This window comes from Pseudophryne corroboree, chromosome 11, assembly GCF_028390025.1.
Source record: "Pseudophryne corroboree isolate aPseCor3 chromosome 11, aPseCor3.hap2, whole genome shotgun sequence".
NCBI classification, from domain to species: Eukaryota; Metazoa; Chordata; class Amphibia; order Anura; family Myobatrachidae; genus Pseudophryne; species Pseudophryne corroboree.
In genome coordinates this window covers 162,132,376-162,145,768 of record NC_086454.1, presented here as the reverse complement: position 1 = coordinate 162,145,768, position 13,393 = coordinate 162,132,376, and the positions used below count along the sequence as shown (strand labels likewise).

Sequence of the window (13,393 nt, the reverse complement as noted above, 5' to 3'; positions counted from 1 at the left end):
AAGCTTCACTTACACTGAGAAAGTAACCGCAGCTGATTGGTGGAGAGGTAGCATGTGGCTTGGAACAGCTGCTGGTTTCTCCACGAAAACACTCCCTGTTAACTGAAGTTACCAGTGCCCTCTATGGGGTAGGGGGCCCAGACACAACATGGCAAGTGTGTGTCATATATAGATTTAGTGACTGATTACATAATACTTCTGACTTTTTGATCACAGATCTTATTTATTATTCTTTCACTGACAGCCTGCATTTCTACAGTCAGCAGCTCTGCCTGTTCAATAGAATAAGGTTGCTATTGGGCTTAGCATCATATATGTTTTATTTATTTTAAAATTATTATGGCTTTCCAACTCTTTCCAGAATGCTAGTAAGGCAAAAACTGTTACCTTCCACAATGCATTGCTTGTGTAGAGCAGCAACAGCTCTACAGAAGTGTAAGTAGCCAAACAGCTTGGCCCGGTGCACCCCAGACCTACATGCTCCTACTACAGTAGTTCCACAGCAGCTGCATAAGCACTTCTATATTTCCTAAGCTGCTCTAGCTTTTTTATTACCATTAAGTGGTAAGAACGATAATATTGGCATTGTATTTTGGACTCTCTTGTAAGCTGGCACATTCAGTGGAGAGACTCCTCTCCATCTCTGTAGATTAATAGTTAGGCAAAGTAAGGGCAAGTTGTCTTAACAGAATACATACGTATTGCCTGCGTCCGGGATCCCGGCTGTCCTGATCCCGACAGCGGGATCCTGGCCACCAGTATGCCGGCAGCGCCCTTGTGGGCTCGCTGTGGGCACGGTGTCGTGGACATCCAAAGAGGAAGAAAAGCCTGTGGCGTCGGTAATCCGGCGATGGCATTTTACCACCTGTTGGGATTCCGGCGTCGGCAATGTGACCGCCAAGATCCCAATAGGCGGTCTCGTGATTGCCTCCCATCTTTACCAGGAGAGTTAGGTTTTTTTCACCCTTGCTGGAACCAAATCTATCAACACAACATTGTTTTCAAAGGGTAGTTTGAAATACCTACAATCAAAATCCCAACAACAGTTGACCGATGGTCAAAATGCCGACAAGGTCAAAATACCAACATTTAAAATGTCGACAAGGTCAAAATACTGCTGCGCTCGCCATGCTTCGGGCGCGGTGCCTTGCTGCGCTCAGCACTCTATTATATTCCCCCTCCAGGTCCACTGGGATGGTACAGTATGAACAAGTCGGTTTCAATGAAAAAATCATGAAAAAATCATGTCGACTTTTTGACCTGTCGACAATTTAAATGTCTGTATTTAAATGTGGGGATTTTGACCATGCCCGGATTTTGACATTGTCGCGATTCTGACAGTCTGTCAATGGTTGGCGGGATTTTGTACATCAGGATTTTGATTGTAGGTAGATTGAACACATCCCGTTTTTAAATGGTTTCTCCGGGATAAATCCTGGTGGGCCCACTAAGCAGAAGTTGCTCTTCATGATGACGTTTTAAAATTTGTGTCTTTTGCCGCACCTTAGTTGTGATCTGAGTTTTAACCTTTTATTTGGCAGGGAATTACACATATTTTTGAGTGTCCGCATAGTGTCCAGCCTCTGTAGTACATTTTGCAGAAGAATTAAACCAACCCTATTGCTTAGTGATATGTATGATATGGTTAGAAGTAAGCACTGCCACCATAGGACATGGTTCTAGCTACTGGCAAAGTTCCCGAGCTTCACCATAGCAACTGCAGCAATAAACCATTCACCTCAGTCTAGCAGATATATCTAGTGTACCTAAATTGCTGGGAGCTCATCAGCGACTGTCGCCTGACTTTGTATGGGAAGCTATGCTCCAAAACATCTTATTAAAGAACGATTTCAATTTTATTTTTAATTCTATTAACTATTGTTTGCTTAAGGGCAATTCTACCGGTAATGGAGTCACCTTTTCACAGTAATAAACTCTATTCATTATCATAACCCATCAGCCCACAATAACCCCATTTAAAATTTTAGCAAAATAGCTAAAGGTGCTATCTTGTGTCTGTTATCCTTGATTAATCAGCTACTTTCAAAGTCCAACATTTATAAATTCAGCCTCCAGAATTAACTCGATCTTCACAATTTTATTGCAAGAAGGGGGCATCCTGGGGATACATCTACATAAATTTGGCAAAGTATGACCATTTCTGCAACCTGGGCACTTTTTTTTTTTTTTTTTTTTTTTATAAAGCAACAGAATCACCATACTGGGGTAATGGAATCAGCAAGTGGGTGATGAGCATGCTAAATTTTATTATAAAACGGAATTATGAGTTAATATCTCTAAATCTGAATAAATAAAGAATGTATTTAGTTTTTACCTTTTTTGGTAACCAAATTAAATGTACTGTTGTACATTTTCATTTAACCGTATCATGTGGAGAGAGTTACCGTATATACTCGAGTATAAGCCGACTTTTTCAGCACTTTTTTTTTGTGCTGAAAAAGCCACCTCGGCTTATACTCGAGTCAGTGACAGGCAGAGGCAGAGCAGTGTGAAGGAGGGACACGGAGCGCACAGCGCGCGCCTCTCCTGTGTCCCTCCTGCATCTCCGGCGGCAGCAGCGGCGGTTCTATTAAAGGAAGTACCCGTTCGTGACCTCTGATCACGAACCGGCACTTCCTTTAATAGACCCGCTGCGGCCGCCGAAGATGCAGGAGGGACACAGGAGAGGCGCGCGCTGTGCGCTTCGTGTCCCTCCAGAAGACAGCGCGGGATCGACGGCGGGGTAAGTAACAGCACTGTGGGGCATATCTGGCACTTGGGGAGGGAGCATATGTGGCAGCATGAGGGGGCATATCTGGCAGCATGAGGGGACATATCTGGCAGCATGAGGGCACAACTGGCAGCATGAGGGCACAACTGGCAGCATTGAGGGACATATGTGGCAGCATGAGGGACATACGGTATGTGGCAGCATGAGGGGCATATGTGGCAGCATGAGGGCATATCTGGCATATTTGGCAGCATGAGGGCATATCAGGCACTGTGGGGGCATATCTGGCACTGTGGGGGCATATCTGGCAGTATGAGGGCATATCTGGCACTGAGGGCTGTGTACGGCTAGAGCTGCATTTCCCACCCTAGGCTTATACTCGAGTCAATAAGTTTTCCCAGATTTTTGTGGTAGAATTAGGTGCCTCGGCTTATATTCGGGTCGACTTATACTCAAGTATATATGGATGTTAAATTGCTATATTTCCATTATATGTATCTTGACATGAATATTAAGGTGGGTATGCAGTTAGCTCCGTTTTTTTCGCCTAGGTGAAAAAAAACAGATCTTTTCGCTATTTTTAGGGCGAATTGGGACTCGCCCTATGCAACTGCAGGGCCGGATTTTCGCCTAGGCGAAACATTCGGCAGCAGTGAAAAACGTGGATCGGCGGATCTATGTGTTTTCACACCTGCGCCGGCGAAAACACGGGCCATCTTAACCGATTTCAAGGCATTTTTTGCCAATCCATTTTCACAAAAAAAAAAAAAAAGAAGGTGAATAGACATTGGCGAAAATGCCTTAAAAACGGGCGAAAACGGCCCGCAATTGAATACTCAATTGCATACCCTTCTGTGATAATTTAATCAAACACATTTTCTTTGTTTTGTATGCAAATTGGTGAAAGCCTTCCAATAATGTTTTTATACCGTGAACAAAATCTATTGTTCATACAAATTTAAATCATGGATTTAACCAATTTATCTGAACAACAAGTTTTGTCCATTTTTCAGTGTTTGGGAGCAATTGATCGATTTGTCATTTGCTCTAATCCATTACCAGATTTTCATTCCAATCACGTAGATTGGACCGATGCTATGCTAGATACTTGTATAGTGTATGCTCCGCTTTAATTTTAAGGGGGCCCATACATCTGGGGAGAATTGGTGTAATTCCCCATTCTACCCAATGACTGGGTTGGGGGATTGGGGAATTACGACACTGAGGAAATCCTCGTTTCACAGATTCCAAACAATTAGCGAGTCAGGGATTTTCAACATGCAGTTTTTTATCCGATTCCTCGACGGATTGCCAGTCTTCGATGGCGAGCAGCGCTTTTGATATCTGATCGGCGTTGAGGATTTACCCACCTTATATATGGCAAGCATGAGCCAGAGGAAGGTAATGGTATTTGCATTTAAAAGTAAAGCAAACCATACAATTGGCTCAATGTAGGTTTAAGCAACAGATGTCCGTGTCTCCAGGAAGGGTGACAGGTACTGTCCTTTGCTGCCATCTATAAACACTTTGGTAGGAATGTAATAACCAGGTTGGTTTTGCCTTTAAAGTGTTTGCCTCTTTAAAACATTGGGCAGACGCCGGAATTTCGCAGATGCCTGCAAGTCACAGGCTATTACTTTTCCACCTCTGTGTTGTCGCTGAAGCAGGTTTTATGGAATTCAAATACTGTACTTATTGTGCAATTTTAAGATGTTATGGTGCTTCACAGTGCATTCATTGTTACAGCTACACCATGTGGGTCAGAGGGGATCGCACAAACACACAGGCAAACATTTGTGTGTTTTGTCACATACAAAACATTTCTTGTATGTATTGTGCTATTTCTTTGCAGGAGCAAATAGAATAACTTTGCAAGATTCAAATATCCTCCAGCCAATGGGACTTTCAATCCTTGGAGATCACCTATACTGGATTGATCGACAACAGCAGATGATTGAAAGGGTAGAAAAAACAAGTGGGTTCCAAAGGACAAGAATTCAAGGCCGCATAGCCCACCTCACTGGAATTCACGCTGTGGAAACTCTTAACATGAATGAATTAAGTAAGTATCTTTTATGCTCCAGCCACCTACTGTACAATGTTGGTGTATTGGTTGAGGTTTGCTCTTGGTAAAGTTTGTGAAATAAGAGTTACATTTTGCACTGAGAAAATTAAATATTGTACTTTATTGTAATTCATGCCCACTGCAGTGTTACCCAACCAGTTAAGCTTATTCCCGCAGCTCTCATGTAAGAGGAGGCAAAATAAATCATTTTGCCAAAATAAAGTGACATAAGTCATTACCAATATAGTATATTTTTGTATATGAAATTCCCAGCACTGTTGAACTACTTCAGACTGTAGATAGCTGAGAATAAAATGCAAGCATGAATATTTCATTTTCTTGGAGAAAGTGCTAAGCAACATGGATATTCAAGTGATTCTCAGTCTAAGTAGAAACTTTCCTTCAGGCTATGGGCGGTATCCTATTAGATGCAGTGATTTACTGCACGGTAAAGGTGCATACACACGGAGCGATATAACTGAGCGATTTTGACTATATAGTCAAAATCGCTCAGAAAGTTAGTGCAGATCGCTCCGTGTGTACACAGCCAGCGATAGCGATGCGCGTCCCCGCTAGGTCGCTATCGCTGGGAAAAATAGTCAGTGCAGGCAAGTCAATTTTGGCTATGTCGCTGCAAAAGTTAGTCAAAATCGCTAACACTTTAAGAGGCCAGCGATTTTTCCCAGCGATAGCGATGTGCAGGCGGCGGTGGTGCGGGCGGCGGCGGGTTGTGGCGGCGGGTTGTGGCGGCGGTGCGGGCGGCGGCGGGTTGCGGTGGCGGTGTGGGCGACGGCGGGTTGCGGCGGCGGTGTGGGCGGCGGTGGGTTGCGGTGTGGGCGGCGGCGGTGCGGGCGGCGGCGGGTTGCGGCAGCGGTGCGGGCGGGGGAAATTTACCTTTCTATTGCAGAGTTTGGCAGCGGAGCGGTACCAGTTTAAAAAATGGCGCCTCAGCGTCATTTTTGAAATTCAAGATGGCCGCCGCGAGCCAATCACGGCTCGCCGCGTCATCGCCCCGCCCCCTCCCGCTGACTTATATAAGTCAGCGCGAGGCAGCGGCTGTCAGTCCGACGGCGGAGGAGGAGCGGAGAAGAGCTCCTGAAGACGCCGTGGAAGTCCTGGATGGGCGGCGGCTATGCAAAAGAGCTTAGCAGCCGCCGCCCACCAGGTGAAGATGCTGGAAGTCCTGGGAAGGCGGCGGCCATGCAAAAGAGCTTAAAGGCCGCCGCCTCCCAGGTGAAGACGTCGTGGAAGTCCTGGATGGGCGGCGGCTATGCAAAAGAGCTTAGCAGCCGCCGCCCACCAGGTGAAGACGCCGGAGCAAGACCCCAGAAGCCCTGGGGAGGTGGCGCCCCCCAGGTGAAGACGCCGGAAGCCCTGGGAAGGCGGCGGCCATGCAAAAGAGCTTAAAGGCCGCCGCCCCCAGGTGAAGACCCAGTTTAATAAAGGATTTTTAGAAGAATGTGTTGTGTTTTTTTTTTTTATATTTTCTTTACAGGTGGACTACAGGTGCCAGCGGGCCCTTTATGTCCGGGCATGCTGGCACTTGTGGTTCTCCAAGTGCCAACATGCTGGGGCAGGCTTGCTGGGACCTGTAGGCCTCCTGTAAAGAACAATATTACTATTGAAAGGCTATCAGCCTCCCATCCACCGGGCCACGGATGGGGGGGACAGCCTCGGGCTTCACCCCTGGCCCTTGGGTGGCTGGAGGGGGGGGACTCCTTGATTTAAGGGGTCCTCACTCCTCCAGTGTACCCCGGCCAGGGGTGACTAGTTGGGGGGGTAATGGCACGGCCGCAGGGACCAATATAAAAGTGTCCCCCGGCTGTGGCATTATCTCCCTGGCTAGTGGAGCCCGGTGCTGGTTTGGAAAATACGGGGGACCCCTATGTCTTTTGTCCCCCGTATTTTTTAAACCAGGACCGGACGCAGAGCCCGGTGCTGGTTGTCTAAATATAGGGGAACCCTACTCATTTTTTCCTCTGTATTTTAACAACCAGGACTGGCTCAAAGAGCCCGAGGCTGGTTTTACATAGGAGGGGGGACCCCACGCAAAATTTTTTTTTAACTTTCAGCTATTTAAATACCAGCCACCCTGTAAAATCGTCCTATATATGACACTCATCCCCTTATTTAAATGAGATAGTCAAAATCTCCCATAGCCAAAATCTCCCATAGCCAAAATCTCTTGCATAGTTAGACAAAATCTCTGGTAAAGTTAGTCAAAATCTCCTACTGCCAGTTCAAGGGAAAAGTTAGTCAAAATCTCTCATAGCCAAAATCTCTCCGTGTGTATGCACCTTAAGAACGGGCTTTTTAGCCCGATAATGCTATCATGCTGTCCAATTACTGTCTGTTTTTACAGTGTGGTAAATCACCCGTTATTGGCCGATAACACATGGGATCCGTGATAACATCACAGACGCATGTGTTACCGTCCGATAACGAATCTCCAGCGGTCTGGTTATCGGAGATTCTGCAATGCGGGTCTGAGGCCTTGCGACTGGCCAGAGTAGTAATAGTAAAACCCGGCACCACTACCTCTGTTCTGGTGAGTGCTTTTATGAATAGAACAGATCCGTTGCTTTCTGCTCATCTGAGGCCAAATTGTAATGCAAACAATCTTCCTTGCTACAACTTCTGGCTTCTTCAGAGATGAATCTGACTCCAATTATCTGCTGTCGCTATGCTAGCAGGGTGCCCTGAAGTGATAACGGTCGCTCACTGACTCGCTGAGCACTGCTGTACTCTTACTGTATATGTATATATTTTTTTAAAGGGCCTAATCCCCCTTCCCGTTCTCCCAACGTGACGGCCTTTCCTGATCTATGTCTGCCTAGTGGCACATGCCATCAAGCTTGCGGACATATTCCACCACAGTGATCTCTCGTACTAGCATTGACCACCTCACTGCTAATGGTGGGCTGTACCAAGCAGTGACGACTACATAAAATAAAAGTCAGACCTTTACCAATACAAACTATTGTGCTCTACGTATACACTGACCCATGAGTAAAAAATTATTACTATTGTGTACATGTGGAATGGACTATAGATTGGGATAGGGAATGATGTAAAAGACTGCATATTCTCTGTAAAGTGCCATGTTGTTATGTGTGCGCTATATAAATATCTGCTAATAAAATACTTATGTTTATTTCTCTAACGTCCTAAGTGGATGCTGGGGACTCCGTAAGGACCATGGGGAATAGCGGCTCCGCAGGAGACTGGGCACAAAAGTAAAGCTTTAGAACTACCTGGTGTGCACTGGCTCCTCCCCCTATGACCCTCCTCCAAGCCTCAGTTAGATTTTTGTGCCCGAACGAGAAGGGTGCACACTAGGTGGCTCTCCTGAGCTGCTTAGTGAAAAGTTTAGTTTTAGGTTTTTTATTTTCAGTGAGACCTGCTGGCAACAGGCTCACTGCATCGAGGGACTAAGGGGAGAAGAAGCGAACTCACCTGCGTGCAGAGTGGATTGGGCTTCTTAGGCTACTGGACATTAGCTCCAGAGGGACGATCACAGGCCCAGCCATGGATGGGTCCCAGAGCCGCGCCGCCGGCCCCCTTACAGAGCCAGAAGACAGAAGAGGTCCGGAAAATCGGTGGCAGAAGACGTCCTGTCTTCACCAAGGTAGCGCACAGCACTGCAGCTGTGCGCCATTGCTCCTCAGCACACTTCGGTCACTGAGGGTGCAGGGCGCTAGGGGGGGGCGCCCTGAGCAGCAATAAAAACACCTTGGCTGGCGAAAATACAAAACATATAGCCCCCAGGGCTATATGGATGAATTTTAACCCCTGCCAGAATCCATAAAAAAGCAGGAGAAAAGTCCGCGAAAAAGGGGCGGAGCCTATCTCCTCAGCACACTGGCGCCATTTTCCCTCACAGCTCAGTTGGAGGGAAGCTCCCCTGGCTCTCCCCTGCAGTCACTACACTACAGAAAGGGTTAAAGAGAGGGGGGCACTAATTAGGCGCAGTATTAAAAATACAGCAGCTATAAGGGGAAAAACACTTATATAAGGTTATCCCTGTATATATATAGCGCTCTGGTGTGTGCTGGCAAACTCTCCCTCTGTCTCCCCAAAGGGCTAGTGGGGTCCTGTCCTCTATCAGAGCATTCCCTGTGTGTGTGCTGTGTGTCGGTACGTTTGTGTCGACATGTATGAGGAGAAAAATGATGTGGAGACGGAGCAGATTGCCTGTAATAGTGATGTCACCCCCTAGGGGGTCGACACCTGAGTGGATGAACTGTTGGAAGGAATTACGTGACAGTGTCAGCTCTGTATAAAAGACAGTGGTTGACATGAGACAGCCGGCTACTCAGCTTGTGCCTGTCCAGACGTCTCATAGGCCGTCAGGGGCTCTAAAGCGCCCGTTACCTCAGATGGCAGATATAGACGCCGACACGGATACTGACTCCAGTGTCGACGGTGAAGAGACAAATGTGACTTCCAGTAGGGCCACACGTTACATGATTGAGGCAATGAAAAATGTTTTACACATTTCTGATAATACGAGTACCACCAAAAAGGGGTATTATGTTCGGTGAGGAAAAACTACCTGTAGTTTTCCTGAATCTGAGAAATTAAGTGAGGTGTGTGATGATGCGTGGGTTTCCCCCGATAACAACTGATAATTTCTAAAATGTTATTGGCATTATATCCTTTCCCGCCAGAGGTTAGGGTGCGTTGGGAAACACCCCCTAGGGTGGATAAAGCGCTCACACGCTTGTAAGAACAAGGGCTCTACCCTCTCCTGAGATGGCCGCCCTTAAGGATCCTGCTGATAGAAAGCAGGAGGGTATCCTAAAATGTATTTACACACATACTGGTGTTATACTGCGACCAGCAATCGCCTCAGCCTGGATGTGCAGTGCTGGGTTGGCGTGGTCGGATTCCCTGACTGAAAATATTGATACCCTAGATAGGGACAGTATATTATTGCCTATAGAGCATTTGAAAGATGCATTTCTATATATGCGTGATGCACAGCGGAATATTTGCCGACTGGCATCAAGTCTAAGTGCGTTGTCCATTTCTACCAGTAGAGGGTTATGGACACGACAGTGGTCAGGTGATGCGGATTCCAAACGGCATTTGGAAGTATTGCCTTATTAAGGGGAGGAGTTATTTGGGGTCAGTCTTTCAGACCTGGTGGCCACGGCAACAGCTGGGAAATCCACGTTTGTACCCCAGGTCGCCTCTCAACAAGACGCCGTATTATCAGGCGCAGTCTTTTCGTGGACAAGCGGGCAAAAGATTCCTCATTTCTGCCCCGTGACAGAGGGAGAGGAAAAAGGCTGCAGAAATCAGCCAGTTCCCAGGAACAGAAACCCTCTCCTGCCTCTGCCAAGCCCTCAGTATGACGCTGGGGCTTTACAAGCAGAATCAGGCACGGTGGGGGGCCCGTCTCAATGAATTTCAGCGCGCAGTGGGCTCACTCGCAAGTAGACCCCTGGATCCTTCAGGTGATATCTCAGGGGTACAAATTGGAATTCGAGACGTCTCCCCCTCGCCGTTTCCTAAAGTCGGCTTTACCGATGTCTCCTTCTGACAGGGAGACAGTTTTGGAAGCCATTCACAAGCTGTATTCCCAGCAGGTGATAATCAAGGTACCCCTCCTGCAACAGGGAACGGGGTATTATTCCACACTGTTGTGGTACCGAAGCCGGACGGCTCGGTGAGACCGATTCTAAATCTAAAATCTTTGAACACTTACGTACAGAGGTTCAAATTCAAGATTGAGTCACTCAGAGCAGTGATTGCGAACCTGGAAGAAGGGGACTACATGATGTCTCGGGACATCAAGGATGCTTACCTTCATGTCCCAATTTACCCTTCTCACCAAGGGTACCTCAGGTTTATGGTACAGAACTGTCACTATCAGTTCAGACGCTGCCGTATGGATGGTCCACGGCACCCCGGGTCTTTACCAAGGTAATGGCCGAAATGATGATATTCCTTCGAAGGAAGGGAATTTTAGTTATCCCTTACTTGGACGATTCCCGGATAAGGGTAAGATCCAGGGAACAGTTGGAGGTCGGTGTAGCACTATCTCAGGTAGTGTTGCGGCAGCACGATTGGATTCTCAATATTCCAAAATCGCAGCTGGTTCCGACGACTTGTCTTCTGTTCCTAGGGATGATCCTGGACACAGTCCAGAAAAAGGTGTTTCTCCCGGAGGAGAAAGCCAGGGAGTTATCCGAGCTAGTCAGGGACCTCCTAAAACCGAGCCAACTCTCAGTGCATCAATGCACAAGGGTTCTGGGTAAAATGGTGGCTTCCTACGAAGCAATCCCATTCGGCAGATTCCACGCAAGAACTTTCCAGTGGGACCTGCTGGACAAATGGTCCGGGTCGCATCTTCAGATGCATCAGCGGATAACCCTGTCACCAAGGACAAGGGTGTCCCTCCTGTGGTGGTTGCAGAGTGCTCATCTTCTAGAGGGCCGCAGATTCGGCATTCAGGACTGGGTCCTGGTGACCACGGATGCCAGCCTGCGAGGCTGGGGAGCAGTCACACAGGGAAGGAATTTCCAGGGCTTATGGTCAAGCCTGGAGACATCACTTCACATAAATATCCTGAAGCTAAGGGCCATTTACAATGCTCTAAGCTTAGCTAGACCTCTGCTTCAAGGTCAGCCGGTTTTGATCCAGTCGGACAACATCACGGCAGTCACCCACGTAAACAGACAGGGTGGCACAAGAAGCAGGAGAGCAATGGCAGAAGCTGCAAGGATTCTTCGCTGGGCGGAAAATCATGTGATAGCACTGTCAGCAGTATTCATTCCGGGAGTGGACAACTGGGAAGCAGACTTCCTCAGCAGACACGACCTCCACCCGGGAGAGTGGAGACTTCACCCAGAAGTCTTCCACATGATTATAAACCGTTGGGAAAAACTCGACAGGTATTGCGCCAGGTCAAGGGACCCTCAGGCAATAGCTGTAGACGCTCTGGTAACACCGTGGGTGTACCAGTCAGTGTATGTGTTCCCTCCTCTGCCTCTCATACCCAAGGTACTGAGATTGATAAGATGGAGAGGAGTAAGCACTATATTCGTGGCTCCGGATTGGCCAAGAAGGACTTGGTAACCGGAACTTCAAGAGATGCTCACGGAGGATCCGTGGCCTCTACCTCTAAGAAGGGACCTGCTCCAGCAAGGACCCTGTCTGTTCCAAGACTTACCGTGGCTGCGTTTGACGGCATGGCGGTTGAACGCCGGATCCTGAAGGAAAAAAGGCATTCCGGATGAAGTCATCCCTATCCTGATCAAAGCCAGGAAGGATGTAACCGCAAAACATTATCACCGCATTTGGCGAAAATATGTTGCGTGGTGCGAGGCCAGTAAGGCCCGACGGAGGAAATTCAACTGGGTCGATTCCTACATTTCCTGCAAACAGGAGTGTCTATGGGCCTGAAATTGGGGTCCATTAAGGTTCAAATTTCGGCCCTGTCAATTTTCTTCAAAAAAGAACTAGCTTCAGTCCCTGAAGTTCAGACGTTTGTAAAAGGGGTACTGCATATACAGCCTCCTTTTGTGCCTCCAGTGGCACTTTGGGATCTCAATGTAGTTTTTGGGTTCCAAAAGTCACATTGGTTTGAACCACTTAAATCTGTGGAGTTAAAATATCTCACATGGAAAGTGGTCATGCTGTTGGCCCTGGCCTGGGCCAGGCGCGTGTCAGAATTGGCGGCTTTATCCTGTAAAAGCCCTTATCTGATTTTCCATTCGGACAGGGCGGAATTGAGGACTCGTCCTCAGTTTCTCCCTAAGGTGGTTTCAGCGTTTCACTTGAACCAACCTATTGTGGTGCCTGCGGCTACTAGGGACTTGGAGGACTCCAAGTTGCTAGACGTTGTCAGGGCCCTGAAAATATATGTTTCCAGGACGGCTGGAGTCAGAAAATCTGACTCGCTGTTTATCCTGTATGCACCCAACAAGCTGGGTGCTCCTGCTTCTCAGCAGACTATTGCTCGTTGGATTTGTAGTACAATTCAGCTTGCACATTCTGTGGCAGGCCTGCCACAGCCAAAAATCTGTAAATGCCCACTCCACAAGGAAGGTGGGCTCATCTTGGGCGGCTGCCCGAGGGGTCTCGGCTTTACAACTTTGCCGAGCAGCTACTTGGTCAGGAGCAAATACGTTTGTAAAATTCTACAAAATTGATACCCTGGCTGAGGAGGACCTGGAGTTCTCTCATTTGGTGCTGCAGAGTCATCCGCACTCTCCCGCCCGTTTGGGAGCTTTGGTATAATCCCCATGGTCCTTACGGAGTCCCCAGCATCCACTTAGGACGTTAGAGAAAATAAGAATTTACTTACCGATAATTCTATTTCTCGTAGTCCGTAGTGGATGCTGGGCGCCCATCCCAAGTGCGGATTGTCTGCAATACTGGTACATAGTTATTGTTACCAAAAAATCGGGTTATTGCTGTAGTGAGCCATCTTTTCTAGAGGCTCCTCTGTTATCATGCTGTTAACTGGGTTTAGATCACGAGTTATACGGTGTGATTGGTGTGGCTGGTATGAGTCTTACCCGGGATTCAAAATCCTTCCTTATTGTGTACGCTCGTCCGGGCACAGTATCCTAACTGAGGCTTGG

At 47.6% G+C, this 13,393-nt stretch overlaps 1 protein-coding gene across 2 annotated transcripts in view; it reads left to right on the top strand.

Annotated features, from left to right (window-relative positions):
* LRP5 (LDL receptor related protein 5) overlaps window positions 1-13,393 on the top strand; it is a 317,788-nt gene that overhangs the window by 278,323 nt on the left and 26,072 nt on the right. For both annotated transcript variants that reach the window (XM_063945049.1, XM_063945050.1), the window contains exon 16: window positions 4,584-4,793. In XM_063945049.1, coding sequence (XP_063801119.1) covers window positions 4,584-4,793 — 210 coding nt within the window. The remainder of the gene's footprint in view (window positions 1-4,583; window positions 4,794-13,393) is intronic.